The sequence below is a fragment of the Somniosus microcephalus genome, chromosome 20 (assembly GCF_052327205.1).
Source record: "Somniosus microcephalus isolate GS21.2 chromosome 20, FLI_Smic_1.0, whole genome shotgun sequence".
NCBI classification, from domain to species: domain Eukaryota; kingdom Metazoa; phylum Chordata; class Chondrichthyes; order Squaliformes; family Somniosidae; genus Somniosus; species Somniosus microcephalus.
The window spans coordinates 78,650,803-78,667,847 of NC_141006.1; the positions used below are offsets into that span (position 1 = coordinate 78,650,803).

General features: G+C 46.3%; 1 protein-coding gene across 9 annotated transcripts in view; it reads right to left on the reverse strand.

Moving 5' to 3' along the window:
- The window catches only part of qkia (QKI, KH domain containing, RNA binding a), a 112,928-nt gene extending 109,475 nt beyond the window's left edge, over positions 1 to 3,453 (reverse strand). For 5 of the 9 annotated variants that reach the window (XM_085963060.1, XM_085963062.1, XM_085963063.1 and 2 more), the window contains exon 1: positions 3,076 to 3,453. In XM_085963060.1, the coding sequence (XP_085819186.1) occupies positions 3,076 to 3,217 (142 nt within the window). In that variant the 5' untranslated portion in view covers positions 3,218 to 3,453. The remainder of the gene's footprint in view (positions 1 to 3,075) is intronic. The other 4 variants (XM_085963061.1, XM_085963059.1, XM_085963058.1 and 1 more) reach the window with 2 other exon arrangements.
- Between the last annotated feature and the right edge of the window lie 13,592 nt (positions 3,454 to 17,045).

Consider the following 17,045-nt stretch of genomic DNA (forward strand, 5'->3'; position numbering starts at 1 on the left):
AGCATCAAGTATGCCTTCAAAAAATTGTAGATAATATTTATGGCACACAAAAAAAATTAAAACAAAGGATTGAGAATGGATAAAAAATTGCACCGTGATCAGATGAGACTTCACCCATATATAACAATGTGTTCACTGAAGTGCATACTAACTCATCTAATTTTTGTAACACCCAACACATATTAAAATTCCAGCAGCAGAGATATTTGAAAATTTAAACTGAGTTATGCCCAATAAATCCTCCAGACCAAACAGCATATTACCACGGGACACGTGTCAAGGGGAAAAACAGTAATTAAGCAAATTGGAATGTGATTGGAAGCAAGGCTATATATTTATTTTTAAAAAGCAAAAAATCGGACCCAGATAACTGCAAAACCATTGGCACGTCAATAAGGGGATTAAATTGTTGAAGCTATTCTCGGGTTAGTTTGGAGGGGGTAACTGTGCAACTCAAGACAGCCATGATGGATTTACACGGAGCACCCTGTACAACAAACCTTTGGCATAGCTTACAGGGATAGGGCTTGGGTGGGATGGCTGTCGGTGTAGGGACCGGGTGCTAGGGTTTGGATGATCAGCCATGATCTCATTGAATGGCGGAGCAGGCTCGAAGGGCCGAATGGCCTACTCCTGCTCCTTGTTTCTATGTTTCTAGCTGACCACATCAGATAGTTTGTTCAAAGCTTTTGCAATGTTCCAATAAAGTTCTCAGACATCTAAATTAAAACTAGAATCTAGTGACTAGATAAACTGGGTAAGAAATGTTTAAAAACTCCAGAACTGCAGTGTTAGGAGGTGGACAGGAGGTGGTGAGCAGAGGGGCTGGTGCTTGGGTGAACAGTTTCCATCTGCATACTGAATGGAAGACAGACTTCAGATTCAAAGTGAAATAGGGAAAGCAGTAAAGTCAGGGAGACAACAAAAACAATCCATCTTTTAGATGAAATATGCAATGGGAAGGAAATGGGGGGTTGCACAGCAAGTGACATTTAATACAGGCCAATGTAAAGCAAAAAAAGTGCATTGCAAGTATGGAATCAATAGACCAAATTAAAAGATTAGAAAGCTATCTGGGTGTAACAGCAGTGTGACACAAACTAGGATACACAACTAAGAAGTGAAATACTGTACAAGTATACAAAAGTTATGTTAAAAGCTTTACAATGCTCGGGACAGACTACATTTGGAAACTCTTGTACTGTGTGACCAGAACTGCTAAAAGGCGCAAGCACTGGAAAGGCAACAGATGAGCAAAACTATATATAAATATTTGTATTTGAAAAAAAAACACCTTGATAAATGTTTGTAATAATCTGTCTATAACAAGGTATTAGAGGCAAAAACCTGCGTAGTTCAAACTGCAATCAGATACAAAGATGGGGCAGTCGGGTACTAGTACTAGAGGCACAAACTAATGGGCCAAATTGCTTTTCCTCATTTATGACTTCTCTTACCAATAGTTGGCAAAATAAAAAAAGGGAAAAAACAAAAAACATCTACAGCCTCCAAAACAATGGTAGCAGAGAATATAAATGCATGCTTCCCCACCACACATCTGACTATGCTGATTTGCAAGTAAACAGGAACTAGAAGGGAGAGGGATTTGTCCTGTTTTTTTTATATAAAAAGGGAAGTCACAGCACTTGGACACAGGTCAGCAAAGCCTTCAAAACCTGACGAGCAGGAAACTTTGTGAATTTAATGGATTGAATTCGGCTGTGATCCTCTCAAGTTACTAAGCAGTATTGCAAAACACGTGTTAAAGAAAGGCAGACAAAAGCAACTATTCAGTAGTTGCAATAAACGGAAGATTTAACACCCAACTGCAATTATTATATATACCACCCAGTATTGGAAGTGCAACTGTTATATTACTGGAAGTCGTCCCACGATGAGTCAACCCACTTGAGATGTTAAGCGAATCTGATATAGCAACTGTTATGAAATGGAAAAGCAGCCTTTGCTGATATTTTAATTGCTTCATTGTTTTTTAAATTGTAAAAAACAGTGATTTAGGAAATCCATTCAGCATTGGGCTGCATCGACTAGAGATTAATCGGTGACTAGTTTTGCATTGTCTAGCGCTGCCTAGTGTTGGAGCTGTATTTGCAGGAGTCACACTTCTCTTTCTGGCTCCAGGGAGGAGGAAAGCAAACTAATCCGTGACCTTTTGTCTTTTAAAAAAAAAATGCACACATATACGTACATATGTAATATATAAATATATATACACACACACACACACATATATAAAATACACATATATACATATAATAGAAATACAAACACACTTAAAAAATGGCCGCTAGTTTCCAACTAACAAAAAAAAGAACAAAGTTTAGCAGCAACTATCACAAACAATGTGGGCTTGGTGCACCAGCAGGAAAAAGGGAGGCTCGACTTCCTCTGGAAAGAATCCCGGCAAACTGCGCACTAAAACAACAGGGGAGAGAAAAAAAAGAACAAAGTTTTTGGAAGCAAACTCCGTCGAGTTTTTGCAAACTCCCCAAAAATGTTCACAACCCCTCCCCCCCCTCCTCTTTAAACCCCACGTTGGTGGCGGGGGGAGGGTGGCAGCAAACTCGGCCACTTCCACCACCAGAGCCCCAGCACGGCCGGGCTCGGCTTGAATTATTATTATTATATATGTGAAAAGAAAGAAAGAAACTGTGCGAGTGAAAAGTTTGACTAGTTGGGCTCTTTTGCCAACAAAAAAAAATGTGTAGGCATCACCCGCGGCCTAATGTCCCAAAATGGAGGTGGTGGTTGAGGGGGGGGGGGGAATTAAAGTACTAAATTAAACACTACAGGGAATCATTCTGATTAAATCAAGACTTTTTTTTTAAAAAGAAAAAGAGCGAGGATTTGATGCGAGGTGCGGCCCCTCCTCAGTGTGGGGGGGGGGGAAGGGGAGATTGTGGCCGCTTGAGCGGGTCGGGCGGCGCCGACAAGAGGCGGGCGGGCCGGGTTTTTTTTATCCTCTTCAAAAATTTCTTTATTTAACAAAAACTTTCTCTCAAACCTCCGCTCACTCTCTCACTCCCTCACTCACTCTCTCCTTCCTCCACCTACCTTCGTCCAGCAGCCGCTCCAGGTGCGTGAAGATGCCGCAAAAGTTGGGCAGGCTGGACATGAGCTTCTTGTCGTTCATCAGCTGCATCAAATAGTCGGGACTCGGTCTCGGCTTCTCCTTCACTTCCATTTCCCCCACCATTCTTTTTTTATATATTTTTTTTCTCCCCTTTCTGAGGACTAATTATAAAGATTTTTTATAATTGATCGAAAGAATAAAGACCGAGTCGTCGTTGTTGGGTTTTTTTCTTCTCGCTCTCGCTGTGTGTGGTAAATTAAAAAGCCGCTCCGCTTTTTGTTTTTCTCTCCCCCTCAGCGGGTCGACGGCGCACGACCCACTCTCGCCTCGCTTAACTAGCCCGCTCCAACTGAACCCGACTGGCGGCCCCGTCCGCTGATTGACAGGCCGCCCCCCCCGCCAACCGGCCAATCCGCACCCGCCCTCCTCCCCCATCCACCAATCAATTGACGCCGCCGCCTCCTCCTCCAATCGAGCGCCGCGGCTGAACCCGGACCCGCGCACCAATCAGCATCCGGCTGAGGGGCCCGCGCACCAATCAGCATCCGGCTGAGGGGCCCGCCCCCCTCCTTGTCGACCAATCACAGCAACAACAAGCCGACAGGTTTGGTTGAGCGGCGCAGGCTCTCTCCCCACCCCCCCCGTGCAGCGGTCTGCGCATGCGCCGCTGCTGCTGGTTGAGATTCCCTGCAGACTGTGTTTTGTTTGCATTCCTCCGCCCTCTCTCCACAATCTCAGACTCTTCACATGCATGCATCACTGACACACGGTTGTTGTATGCGTGCATTCTTTTCTACACAAATATTTGAGGGACCTGCACAGAGAGTAGTGGTGAACGGTTGTTTTTTCAGACTGGGGGAAGGTATACAGTGCTGTTCTCCAGGGGTCGGTTCTCGGACCACTGCTTTTCTTGATATATATTAATGACTTGGATGTGGGTGTACAGGGCACAATTTCAACATTTGCAGATGGCACAAAACTTGGAAGTATAGTAATCAGTGAGGAGAGTGATAGACTTCAGGAAGACATACCATTTACACCTCATCTAGATTCATCCGTTGTTTTTTAACTTGTTCCATTACCTCTCCTCTTGCCTTGCACCATCATCCCTTTTGTCAATCAAATTCTCCTGCCTTCCATCCTATCATAGGCCTTCCATTTTGTTCTTTCCTCCCTGTCCCATACTTGCTTAAAAATCTGTTATTTCTCTAACCTTTTCCAGTTCTGACGAAGGGTCCCTGACTCGAAACGCTGACTCTGTTTCTCTCTCCTCGATGCTGCCTGATCTGCTGAGTGTTTACAGCACTTTCTGTTATTATTTCAGATTGCCAGCATCCGCAGTATTTTGCTGCTGTCAGGAAGACATAGACAGGCTGGTGAAATGGGCAGATGAAATTTAACGCAGAAAAGTGCGAAGTGATACATTTTGGTAGGAAGAATGAGGAGAGGACATATAAACTAAATGGTACAATCCTAAAGCAGGTGCATGAACAGAGAGACCTGGGGGTATATGTGCACAAATCGTTGAAGGTGGCAGGGCAGGTTGAGAAAGCGGTTAAAAAAGCTTACGGGATCCTGGGCTTCATAAATAGAGGCATAGAGTACAAAAGCAAGGAAATTATGATGAACCTGTATAAAACACTGGTTCGGCCCCAACTGGAGTATTGTGTCCAATTCTGGGCACCACGTTTTAGGAAGGATGTGAAGGCCTTAGAGAGGGTGCAGAAAAGATTTACGAGAATGGTTCCTGTGATGAGGGACTTCAGTTATGTGGATAGACTGGAGAAGCTGGGGTTGTTCTCCTTAGATCAGAGAAGATTGAGAGGAGATTTGATAGAGGTGTTCAAAATCATGAGGGGTCTGGACAGAGTAGATAGAGAGAAACTGTTCCCATTGGCGGAAGGGTCGAGAACCAGAGGACACAGATTTAAGGTGATTGGCAGAAGAACCAAAGGCGACGTAAGAACAAACTTTCTTGTGCAGTGAGTGGTTAGGATCTGGAATGCACTGCCTGAAAGGGTGGTGGAGGAAGACTCAATCCTATCTTGCAAAAGGCAGTTGGATAAGTATCTGAAGGAAAATAAATTGCAAGGCTACAGGGAAAGGGCGGGGGAGTGGGACTAGCTGAGAGTCGGCACGGGCTCGATGGGCCGAATGGCCTTCTTCCGTGCTGTAACCATTCTGTGATTCCTGCCTAAATGTTTACAGCTGTTGAACAAAATAGTATTTATCATTAAAGCAACAAGAAATTAAGGGACTGTGTTGGAATTTTGACAAAATTGATTGGTGCTTTATGCAGTGCGTGCTGTAGCATGTCATTCCTGCTTCTTGCCATTAGTATATGCATTACATTATAAATTCTAGTATGAATAACATACTCGCCCATGACTAATTCTGACTGGTAATGTCTGAGTTTACAATTTTACTTTTAAACTTATTTCTAACATTCAGAATTCCACGCCTGCACACAACTATTTTATTTTATTATTTGTAAAATATTGGACCTATTGCAGAGGATTTTAGTCACAAAAGTGTGGGCTTTATTTTTATATGGTTAGATTGTAAAATTTAAACTCGTATTTTAGCGTTTTGTAGTTGTACTGAGCCACAACGCTAAAAATGGATAGTAGTAACACTATTCATTGCTGAATCAAATTATATTTGGGCTCTGATTTTATAGAGGATACTCAATGATAAGCCACTGAATGCAGAAGAGATTCAGAAAGTGAGTGGGACTGGCACTCATCAGTCCAGTAGATATGATGAGAAAGGCCAAAATAACAACAGAAAATGCTGGAAAAACTCAGCAGGCCAGGCAACATCTGTGGAGAGAAAATAGAGTCAATGTTTCGGGTCAAAACCCTTTGTCAAGACTGAAAAAGCACAGGAAATGAAATAGATTGAGAGGCCGGGCTGGGAGAGAACAAAAGAGAAGTGAAGAGACATTAAGAGGTATTCAAAACGAGACGAGATGGTGATAGGACTAGTGGAGACAAAAGACGGCTCTAGATTAGGTGTGAAATGTGCTGGCAGAATGGGAGACAGCTGCCATGTGGGAGAGAAAAAAAGGGGGGGGGGGAAGGGCCAAAACAAAGGTGTGGATAAAAAATAAGTAAAAATGTAATGGGATTGGGAGAAGGGGGGTCAGAGGTCACCTTTCACCCCACCAGCCTCCACATTCAACGAAGGTTATGATCTGAAATTGTTGAACTCAATACCAAGTCCGGAAAGCTGTAAAGTGCCTAATCAGAAGATGAGGTGCTGTTCCTCGAGCTTACGTTGAGCTTCCGTGGAACAATGCAAGAGCCCGAGTACAGTGAGGTCCGAGTGGGAATGGGACGGTGAATTAAAATGACAGGCGACCGGAAGCTCGGGGTCATCCATACGGACAGAACGGGGGTGTTCCGCAAAGCGGTCACCCAATCTGCGTTTGGTCTCCCCAGTGTAGAGGAGACCGCATCGTGAGCAGCGAATACAGTATACTAGATTGCAAGAAGTACAAGTAAATCACTGTTTCACCTGGAAGGGGTGTTTGGGGCCCTGGACAGTGGGAAGGGGGGAGGTATAAGGGCAGGTGTTACATCTTCTGCGCTTGCACGGGAAGGTGCCGGGCGAAGGGGAAGGGGTGCTGGGGGTGATAGAGGAGTGGACTAGGGTGTCTCGGAGGGAGCAGTCCCTACGGAATGCTGAAAGGGGAGGGGAGGGGAAGATGCGTTTGGTGGTGGGATCACTTTGGAGGTGGCGGAAATTCATTGAGGTGGGGGCGTAAGGGGATGAAGCTCAGGCCTTTGCTGAGGACTGATCGTTCGGGGTCAGAGAGGGGAAGGTCAGAGGAGATAGTGAAGACGCGGCAGGGGGTGAGATTGGGAGAAGGGGGGTCAGAGGTCACCTTTCACCCCACCAGCCTCCACATTCAACGGATCATCCTCTGCCATTTCTGCACCCAGGTTCTCCCACGACTCCCTCCATATGCTTATGGAGGGAGTCACAGCACACAGGGAGGTTCTCTTCCCTTCCAATGGGTGGAAGAGACCTCCCCAGGAGACCAACACAGCCTGGTTGCACATTGCACAGGAGGACACAAGCAGGGATGTCATTAGGAGGACCAGGCTGCAAAGGCGTAAACCTTTCAATGATCTCAGTAGATCACGAAACGTTAGTACAAACCCACACTCACCTTCACCCTGCTGTGCCTCTCATCACATCCCCATCACTCTGCCTACCCTACTCCTGCACATCCTTACTCACACCAACTTACCTTGCACCTCCACCCATCCCTCTCTGTCTACATTATCACTTCCCCATCTCACTAGCCACCCCTCACAACTCACCCTCATCCTAGTCCAATCATACCAACTAACAACACACAAGGGTAGGCATTTGGGTGTTTTATGCAATGTTCATGTAAAGTTTCTTTTAATGTGCTGTTAAACATTGAAGCCTTTATTTTGAACACGTGTTCTTGGACAGATTTGTGTGCACCTTTGGAAGTGGCTTAGTGAGTTGCAGTGAATGGTGAGACATAACGGTACCCCCCGCAATGGTCATGAGTGTGAAAGGAATGGCTTGGAATTTGTAGGGGTGCTTTATGGTGTTGGTGTGGGGTGGTGCCAACCTGGTGCATCATGTGGCAGCCAGGGTGTACAGCCATCCCTGGCCTCTCGGGCAGCAATGTGGTCGGGTGCTGATGCCGTGTGTCCTGTGCAGCATCAGTTGATTGCGGAGAATGTAGGTGTTGTTGTTGGTGCTGCTGGTGTGCCTGGTGCTGCTGCTGGTGGGATTCTGAGGACCAAGGTGAGATAGTTTCAAGGACACCGATGCTGATGGAATAGATGGCAGGTGAACTTGAGATGACAGAAGCAATCTGTCAATGGTGAGAGAGGATGTTCCAATGAGGTGACACTGGATAGAGCGATTGCTCCAAATACTTGCAAGCTGCATAAAGCTCACTCTGTCCTCCAAATGCAGTAAGCAACAGCTTCTGAGCTTGGAAAGTGAACAGCTGTGAGATGGGAGCTTTTATAGCACATTTGCAGCTGTCAAGTAATGAGATGATTCCATGGCCATTCACCTCCTGCCCTGCTTACCTGACGTGATCCCCGAGCAGCGTGGACCCCGTGGGCGACCTGGTAAACTCTGAAGGTGAGCTCAAAATAGTTCTTAATGCTCTGTTAACAAGGTCATAATGACCTTAATTGCCTCCCCCGCCGCTGCGTGTCGGGTCTGCTCAGCGTTGACAGACGTGACATCTGGGAAAGGCGCGTGGCGGCCAATTTTTGTATCATCTGCAAACTTCTTAATCATACTTCCTACATTCAAGTCCAAATCATTGATATTCAAGTTCTTATTTCCTTTGCTGCTAAAGTTGACTTCCTCAGTCACTGATTTTCCGCTGAAAAGGGCACAAATTTCTTTTTGAGATGATTTAACCCACAAACAAATTACTGCTTGTGCGCTCCCTGGTGCCCACCTGTAGTGGGTAAGGAAAATGGTTGCTGCTTCTTATAAAATTAATCAGTGGACATTAAAATATTTTTAATTCCAAATCAACAACGAGGGTAAGTTAAGTTTTTAAGTGGTGGCAAATATATCAGCAAATTGTAAATAAATCCACCACCACTCACCACGGGGAGATCATACCCTTGATTAAAATTGTGTGCAGTGATTGTGTGGAATAACAGGGAGCGATTTTACAAGGTTTTTGCACCACTGACAAAACATTGCACTGTGCCTGTGTGGGTCGGAAAATCAAGCACATGACCTCACAGACCAAAACACAGGGCGCATGATCTGGGGGAAGGAAATGAGGCTTTGTTACATGAATGGCTGAGTGTCATATAAGTAGCATAACTATTAAAATCAGGACCCATGCAGCTTGCACACGTCTTTTTACTGAAGGGAAGCCTTCAGTCACAAACAGAACAAACCCTCTTTGGTGCACCTCCTACAGCAGGACCTTCAGCTCTTCCACATCATGTTGCGCACGTCTTTGCTGTGCCATAGTGAACAATCAGTCTAATTTTCTGCCACCATCACCACCGCTCCTTCCTCTTTCCCGATGAACTGCAGTCTTTTAAGAATCAGCCAGGACAAAGCAGCCCGCTTGATTGGCACCCCATCTACCACCATAAACATTCACTCCCTCCACCGTACCGTGGCTGCAGTGTGTACCATCTACAAGATGCACTGCAGCAACTCGCCAAGGCTTCTTCGACAGCACCTCCCAAACCCACGACCTCTACCACCTAGAAGGACAAGGGCAGCAGGTGCATGGGAACACCACCACCTCCAAGTTCCCCTCCAAGTCACATACCATCCTGACTTGGAAATATATCGGCCGTTCCTTCATCGTCGCTGGGTCAAAATCCTGGAACTCCCTCCCTAACAGCACTGTGGGAGTACCTTCACCACACGGACTGCAGCAGTTCAAGAAGGCGGCTCACCACCACCTTCTCAAGGGCAACTAGGGATGGGCAATAAATACTGGCCTTACCAGCGATGCCCACATCCCGAGAATGAATTTTTTTAAAATTGCTGCGTCTCTGGATTTTATGCTCGCTGATCAAATGTGCTAAAGGCAAAGCTTTCTGGGCAACATTTTAATCTGACAGTAGCCTGTTCAAATCAAGATCTCTCGTCATAAAATGTGACTCAGCCTGCCAGCACATCTGCCAAGACCGGAGAATCTGGGCCAGCTCAATCCATTTTAGCACCGTACCATGGTATGGTAAGACAAAGGGTCATTTGCAATTGCTCACAAAGACAGTACATGACCTTTTAGTAAAGTAGCTGAGTAATTATTCCAATTTTAGCAAGTCCTGTGTGTTATCATAGAATGGTTACAACACAGAAGGAGGCCATTCAGCCCTTCGAGCCCGTGCCGGCTCTCTGCAAGAGATTATTTAAATCTGCAGGAACAATATGTACGAGCACTGTACATACTACAAACATACTGTACATGAACCTAAGTAGCAGACTGACCATTTGGACCCCATTTGCCTTAGTTGAATAGTGATAATGAAAATAATGCTGAGACTGTTTTCAGCAAATTCAAATTTCTTAATATGACAAATTTAATCAAATTTGAATTGTGTCGTTCAACTGTAAGAGCTTTGGTAACTGGAATTGAGATTACCTGGCAGAGATAATGTAGTCCTTACTCTTTGAATAAAGTTCTCCTTCACATATCATTGATATTCGCTGAAAGCAGTATAACAGAAGACATTTTTTGGACGTGTGATTCATGACGTGATTCTCCTTTCCTGCGCCCCGTATGCAGTGCTCCCATGCCATCTGTTCCTTCGTTATTTTCTTCAGTTGAAGGCTCGATAGCAGCATTTGTTGACAAAAACAAAAAGAGGGAGGCTTAGATTTTTCGTTCCTGAAAAAAGGCATGTGCATTTTTATATAGAGAAGCCCAGGTGAACAGTCAAAGTTCACAGTGCAGGACATCATCAAGGTTGAAAAGTGCAAAGGGTAAACTGGAAAGTAAAGGCCGGGTCAAATTTAGAGTTTTAAAAGCTTGAAGATTGCAGGAAGAAGGAAAGACTGTCCTCCATGCGTATCTTACGATTCAAAGTTGCATCTTTACCCTTTGAAAGGTTTAATGCAGAGTGTCTCTACCGTTAATGATATCACCATCGTTCCTTGGTGTGAACCACTGCCAAATCACCCGTCTGTGCCTGTGGCAATCAGTGTCAGAAATCGCCGACAATTAACAGAAAATCAGGAAACAGATTCGTTGGTGTCAACCTTGATGTGTCAGCCGTGGCTCAGTGGGTAGCACTCTCTCTCGCCTCTGTGTCACGAGGTTCAAAGTCCCACTCCAGAGACTTGAGCACAAAAATCTAGGCTGACGCTTCAGTGCAGTGCTGAGGGAGTGCTGCACTGTCGGAGGTGCCGTCTTTCGGATGAGATGTCAAACCGAGGCCCCCGTCTGCCCTCTCAGGTGGATGTAAAAGATCTCGTGGCCACTATTTCGAAGAAGAGCAGGGGAGTTACCCTCAGTGTCTTGGCCAATATTTATCCCTCAATCAACATAGCAAAAACAGATGATCTGGTCATGATCACATTGCTGTTTGTGGGAGCTTGCTGTGCGCAAATTGGCTGCCGCGTTTCCTACATTACAACAGTGACTACACTTCAAAAATACTTCATTGGCTGTAAAGCGCTTTGGGACGCCCAGTGGTCGTGAAAGGCGCTATAGAAATGTAAGTCTTTCTTTTCTTTTTTGAGTTTGAAAAGCATGTCGATTATAATTGGTATTATTGGATTCAGAATCTCCAATGAATTTCAAGGAATGAAGCTAGCATAACCTATGGAGGAAAGTCTTTAAATGTCTGCTTCTTTAAGAATGTCAGACTCCCAAGTCACTGCCCCGGGAGGAAAGAAAGCTCTCTAATGAGGAGCTACACCAGAGGCCAAACCAGCTCTGGTAAACCGTAGATTCTTATTTGCAGGTAGGACCAAATAGTATTAAGACTGACTTTCTAATCGGATGATCCTGGCGAGGAAGCCTTGGTGAGAAAATTGTGGGCCTGCACCCCCTCAGTTTCTGCCCATTTAAATTAAGGCAACAGAAAATCAGGGGCTATGGAAGTGCATTTGAACATCAAGGCCTAGAAATTGGGTATAGCCCGGCTTGAGGCGTTAGAACTGGCGCTGCGCAAAGTTTATAGCCAGACGAAACTTATCGCCGTCTGGCGCGATATTGGGTTGCATCGCCCCTAAAGGTGATTGAGGCGCGAATTCAGGCATTACACGGGACTCCTAAGGCGCTAAACTTCCGGTGCAACCCAATATCGGAGCAGACGGGCTCAGCGCAGGTGCTCTCAATTACCGATGACCACGAGACTTCCAGGCGCCGACTAGCTCTTAAAGGGGTGGGTCAGTCAGCTTCAGCATCCACACTCTGCGCCTTGCAGGCCTCAGAATCGGCGCAGGCCCTTCTCTGGCGATAAAAACTTGGACCAGATAGAGAAGGTGAGACAGAGAGCAGAGCACTTCATCAATGAGGCTCTGGAGCAATTGGTGGCCGCAGTGGGGCGCCGGCGAGATGTTCTCTAACCAGACAATGGCAGGAGGCCGAATCATAAGGACTACCGACAAGCTTGGAGGGATGTATGCCAGAGGGTCAACTCCAGCAGCATGGTGACCAGGAGCCCTGTCCAATGCAGAAAGAAATTCAACGACCTCACTCGGGTCGTGAGGGTGGGTGTTGTTCCTGCAAACTTCTGCATCCCTTCATTTGCACCTGACTTTATGGCTACAGGTTGGCCTGTGCCCCATTGGCCATCTGCCAGCAAGCACCCATGGCCCTTTCTGGGCACACACATGCACATTTGACTCAGGGCGTCATGTAAGGGCTCTTGCACCATGGGGGGCATGAGATGATCACTCAGGGCATCAGGTAGCATAACTTCCCCTCCTTTCCCCTGCAGTCCATGCTGGTGAGGATTGGCAAAGACCAGCTTCGCACTGGTGGAGGACCTCCACAAGTGGTCACTCTCACGGATCTCGAGGAGAGAGTCCACCAGATTCTTGGATGACATCTGAGTGGTCCTGTAACCACTGCAGCTACCGACCCCATTGTCGACAGCGATGGTAAGGTTCTCACCTCTTACAACTGTCTCCTTCTACTTCTTCCCCCCGCCAGCATGCTTTCTCACTGTGGACCCATGTCATAGCCTTGCCGCAATTTGGCATCCCTTGCTGCGAACCTGTCCTTTTGCTAAAGCCACTCTTCCACCTCCCTGCTTTCAGATGCTGCATCACCAGCTTGGGAGCCAGGCCCTCAAGCTGCCAGTGCCAGTGCCTCCGAAGGCTCAATGAGAAAATTACTGTCCAACAGAAGGTCAGCAGCTCTATCCAGCAACGATCAGGATGGCCAGCCCAAATGGCTGCAGCTTTTATACTAGTGCTGGCCCCTTTAAATAGCGCCCCCTGAGTCCGAGAAGGGCCTGGGAACGCTCCATCCAACTGTCACTAATAGCGCCAGGCGGAAAGGTTGCGGGCGCAACCGAATATCCGGTCTGGGGCGCAAAAATGGCGTTGCACACTGAAATGACGTCATAATCTGCCTGCGCCCGTGGGCGCGCGCAAAGAGTTAGCGCCGGCGCTAAAATTATACTCAATATGGGAGGTGGCGCTATATTCACAGCGCCCGCCCGAAAATTGGGTAACGCCCCAATTCTCGGGCTCTTTAGGCGCTAATCGCTGGCGCTACCAACTGAATTTCTAGGCCCATAAATCATCCCAAAGCACTTTAGAGGGAAAAAATGGACATCGAGCAGTGGTGAGAGAATGGCTGGGGTGGTGACTAAAGGCAAAATCAAATGGTTCTATAAATTTTTTTGAAGGAGGGCAGAAAGGTAGCAAGGTGGAGGGGTTTAGAGAGAATTCCAGAGTGTGGGGCCAGGAGGGTTGAAGGTTCTGCTGTTGAAAGTGGAGAGGAGGGAGAAGGAGGATGCATTGGAGACCAGAGTTGGAAGAGTGGAGGAATATAACGTTGAAGGAGGTTGCAAGGTCAGGAGGGGCCAACGCGGAGGGACATTTGATGAAGAAGAGTGTCTTGAAATTTATGTATTGGGGATGGGGAGTCACAAAGATTGTTGCAGTCAAGGGTGACAGGTGAGTGGGATTTAGGGCTGGATTTTGCCAATGGGGAGCTTTTGGAGGCGGGACTCCCACTTGTCGGGTCTCAGTCCCGCCTCCAACAACTTCTGGCCAACCCACGCTATTTTCCCTTGATTGACCTTGTTAAGCCCGCCCAGCAGGTTTAGCAGGCCAATTAAGGGAAAGCCGGTAACAGAGAATGTCAGTGTATGACGTTTCATCTGTCAAAAATTTTTGACCGATGAATTGTCATTGTTTGACAGCTCTGTGAAGCTGTCAAACACTGACATTCTCTGTAGTTTGATGAGTTCTTGAATTCAATACCTCATCAAACCTCTTTCTTTTGCAGAAATTCGATGGTTGTTGCACTGGAGAATGCAACGGCCATCTGTCATCTCTACCGCGGAGGTGCGAGACTCTCCGCATACCCACCGATTGAAGCCTGCAGGAAGAAACAAAGGTAAGTACACTTTTTCTAACACTTTCCACTCACCTCACATACTTACCTCTCCACACTTGCACCCATCACAGCAGACTTTTGCACCCATCTGACCCCCACAGACCCACTACTCGTCTCGGTGACCCTGGTGGGTTTTTTAGCTTTCAGGAAGCCTGCACTTGTGTGGGCAAAATGGAGATAATCCTCTTATCTGCCTGTTAACTACCTGTTAACAGGCAGTTAAGTGTCTGTTATCCCTTCCCGCCTCCAAGGAGATGGGACCTGGTACGGGACGGCTACCCGCCTCCTGGCAAGATGGCACGGGGGCGGGTTTGGCACCTGCCCCCAAATTCTGCCATTTTCCTGGCAGTCCCGCCTCCATACCTGCCTCCCCAGGGGTGGCAAAATCCAGCCCTTAGTGTGAGATAGGATGCAGGTGGCAGGGTTTTAATCATGTTGCAGTTTGTGAAGGATGGAACTTGGGAGGTCAGCAAGGACTCTATTGGAGATTGAGTCTGAAGCTGACAAGAGTGTGGATAAGGGTTTCAGTGGTAGTTGGAACATGTTTGGGTGTGCGATATTGTGGAGGTGGAAAATATGTGGTGGTGGTCAGGATGTGGGGTTCGAAGCTCACTCAAAGTCAAACAGACACCATAGACTCAGCCTGAGTGATCTGCCAGGGAGATGGAGTCACGGACTACTTGTTTTGGAGGAAGCCCAACATAATGGTTTTACTTTTGCCCATGTTGAGTTGAAGGAAGTTTCTCGTTCCTCCAGGACTTGATGTCAGCCAGGTAGTCAGAAATTGCTGTCCCTGACCGCTCACTCCAGTGGAGGTTGACCATGTGCAGACCTCTTGTCCTGTGACTGTGGGTTGCGCTTCAAACCCCATATCTGGCCACCACCAAACCAGAAGTAGCTAAGGAATTAGAGTGGTAGCAGCTAGGTAAATCTGGGTGTTCTCAACAGATATGTGAAAGCTGATCACATGCCTAAAAATGATGGCCCCAAAGGGCGGCAAATGCCAAGGAAAAGAAGAGAATCAAGGATGGAGCTACAGCCAAGATGACCATGAGGGAGCGGGAGGAAAAGCCACTGTAGAAGATTTGCTGACTGTTACATCGTTATATTATTACATCGTTAAATGGAACTACTTGTTACATCGTTATATGGAACTACTTTGGTTAGTGTATTTATATTGCTATGTGGCACACTGTGAAAGGCAGTGCGCAGTGCAAGGTCGGACATCTTGTATCACTCCGCACCATGTGGCAGCAACATCATAAAAGCAAGAATACAACTGAGTGAAAGTGGTAAACTAAATGAGTTAAAAGTGTCTGTATTACATAGTAATAAGAACACAAGGAGACACAACATGGTGGCAGGGGTATAAGTGAGTACAACTTGTGCCATACGAACTATGAATAAGACGAAAAGTGAATATATGAGCTGATCGTGAGTGCCGGTGTCTGCGTGATTGAGCGTGAATCGTACGGGCAACTAAGATGGCGGCCGCCGCTGCACTGACTGCGCAAATGCAACACCTCATGAACTGGGAAGCCGACGATATAGTAGAGGCATTCCGCAAGTTCAAACAGAAATGTGACCTTACATTCAAAAGCTTCCTGAAGGGTACTGCCAACGAAGAAAAGGTTAGTTACATTCTGTTGTGGACAGGAGAAAAAGGTCTAAATTTGTATAATAGCTGGAGTTTGACTGAAGAGGAAAAGGAAAACCCTGCGACAATCTTTGAGAAATTCAGCAACCATCTAGAGCCTAAATCCAATCACCGTATACACAGATACAAATTTCAGAGTCTAAGCCAGGAATCCGGTGAAACAACTGACAATTTCCTGACAAGGCTGAGAAACGAAGCCAGCAAGTGTGCATTTAAGGAAATGGAGGAAAGGCTTGTGGACCAGCTGATATGGGGGTCAGCGCATGCAGAGGTAGAAAAAGCCCTGATAGTGAAAGAAAAGCTCGAAATAACAGAGGCTATAGATACTGCGAGAGCTCATGAAGCAGCAAATGAGAACACTGATTTCTCAAATGGCTGACATGCGGACGGCTTCTGAGACGGACAACAGAGTGGATACAGTGAGAGAAAAGTACAAAACACAAAGACATGCACATGACAACGGGAGAAACATGTGCAGAAACTGTGGAAGACCGCACGATTATACAGACAGGAGGAAATGTCCAGCATATGGAATAAGCTGCAATGCATGTGGCAAACTAAACCACTGGGAAAAGAGGTATAGAACGAAGAAAGAAGGAACATACATCAAAAACAAAGGCAGACAGCAGAACCAGAGAAAGAAACACAATATCCATGCCATGGATGAACAGGATGATGATGATTATGGTCATGACAATACACTAAACATCGAAACCATAAAGGTACAGCTTCACGAGATGTCCAGAGCGGAAAATACTCTGAAGAGAGAATTGCACACCATCATCCAAATCGAAAAGAGGGTCAAAGGTCAGCCCACAACCATCAACTTAAAGTTGAAGCTGGACACAGGGGCTCAGAGCAACATTCTCACATTGAGACTGTACCAGCAGATCTTTCCCAAAAACTTGAGAGAAGATGGCTACCCGAAAAAGGGTTGTTTAAAGGCAAGCAATGTCACGCTGACAGCATATGGGGGGAGTGAGATTAAACAACTCGGAATAACCTTTGTCAAAGGGACACATAAAAGAAAGAACATCAACTGCATGTTCTATGTCACCGACACTGAGGGGCCAGCGATCCTGGGATTAAACAGCTGCGAGAAGTTGAGATTGATCTCAGTGAATCACGAGCTGACGAAAACGTCACTGAGGATAGACAGCAACACCCCGCTGGAAAATCGCCCACAAATCAAGAGTAAAAAAGACTTGATAGACATGTAT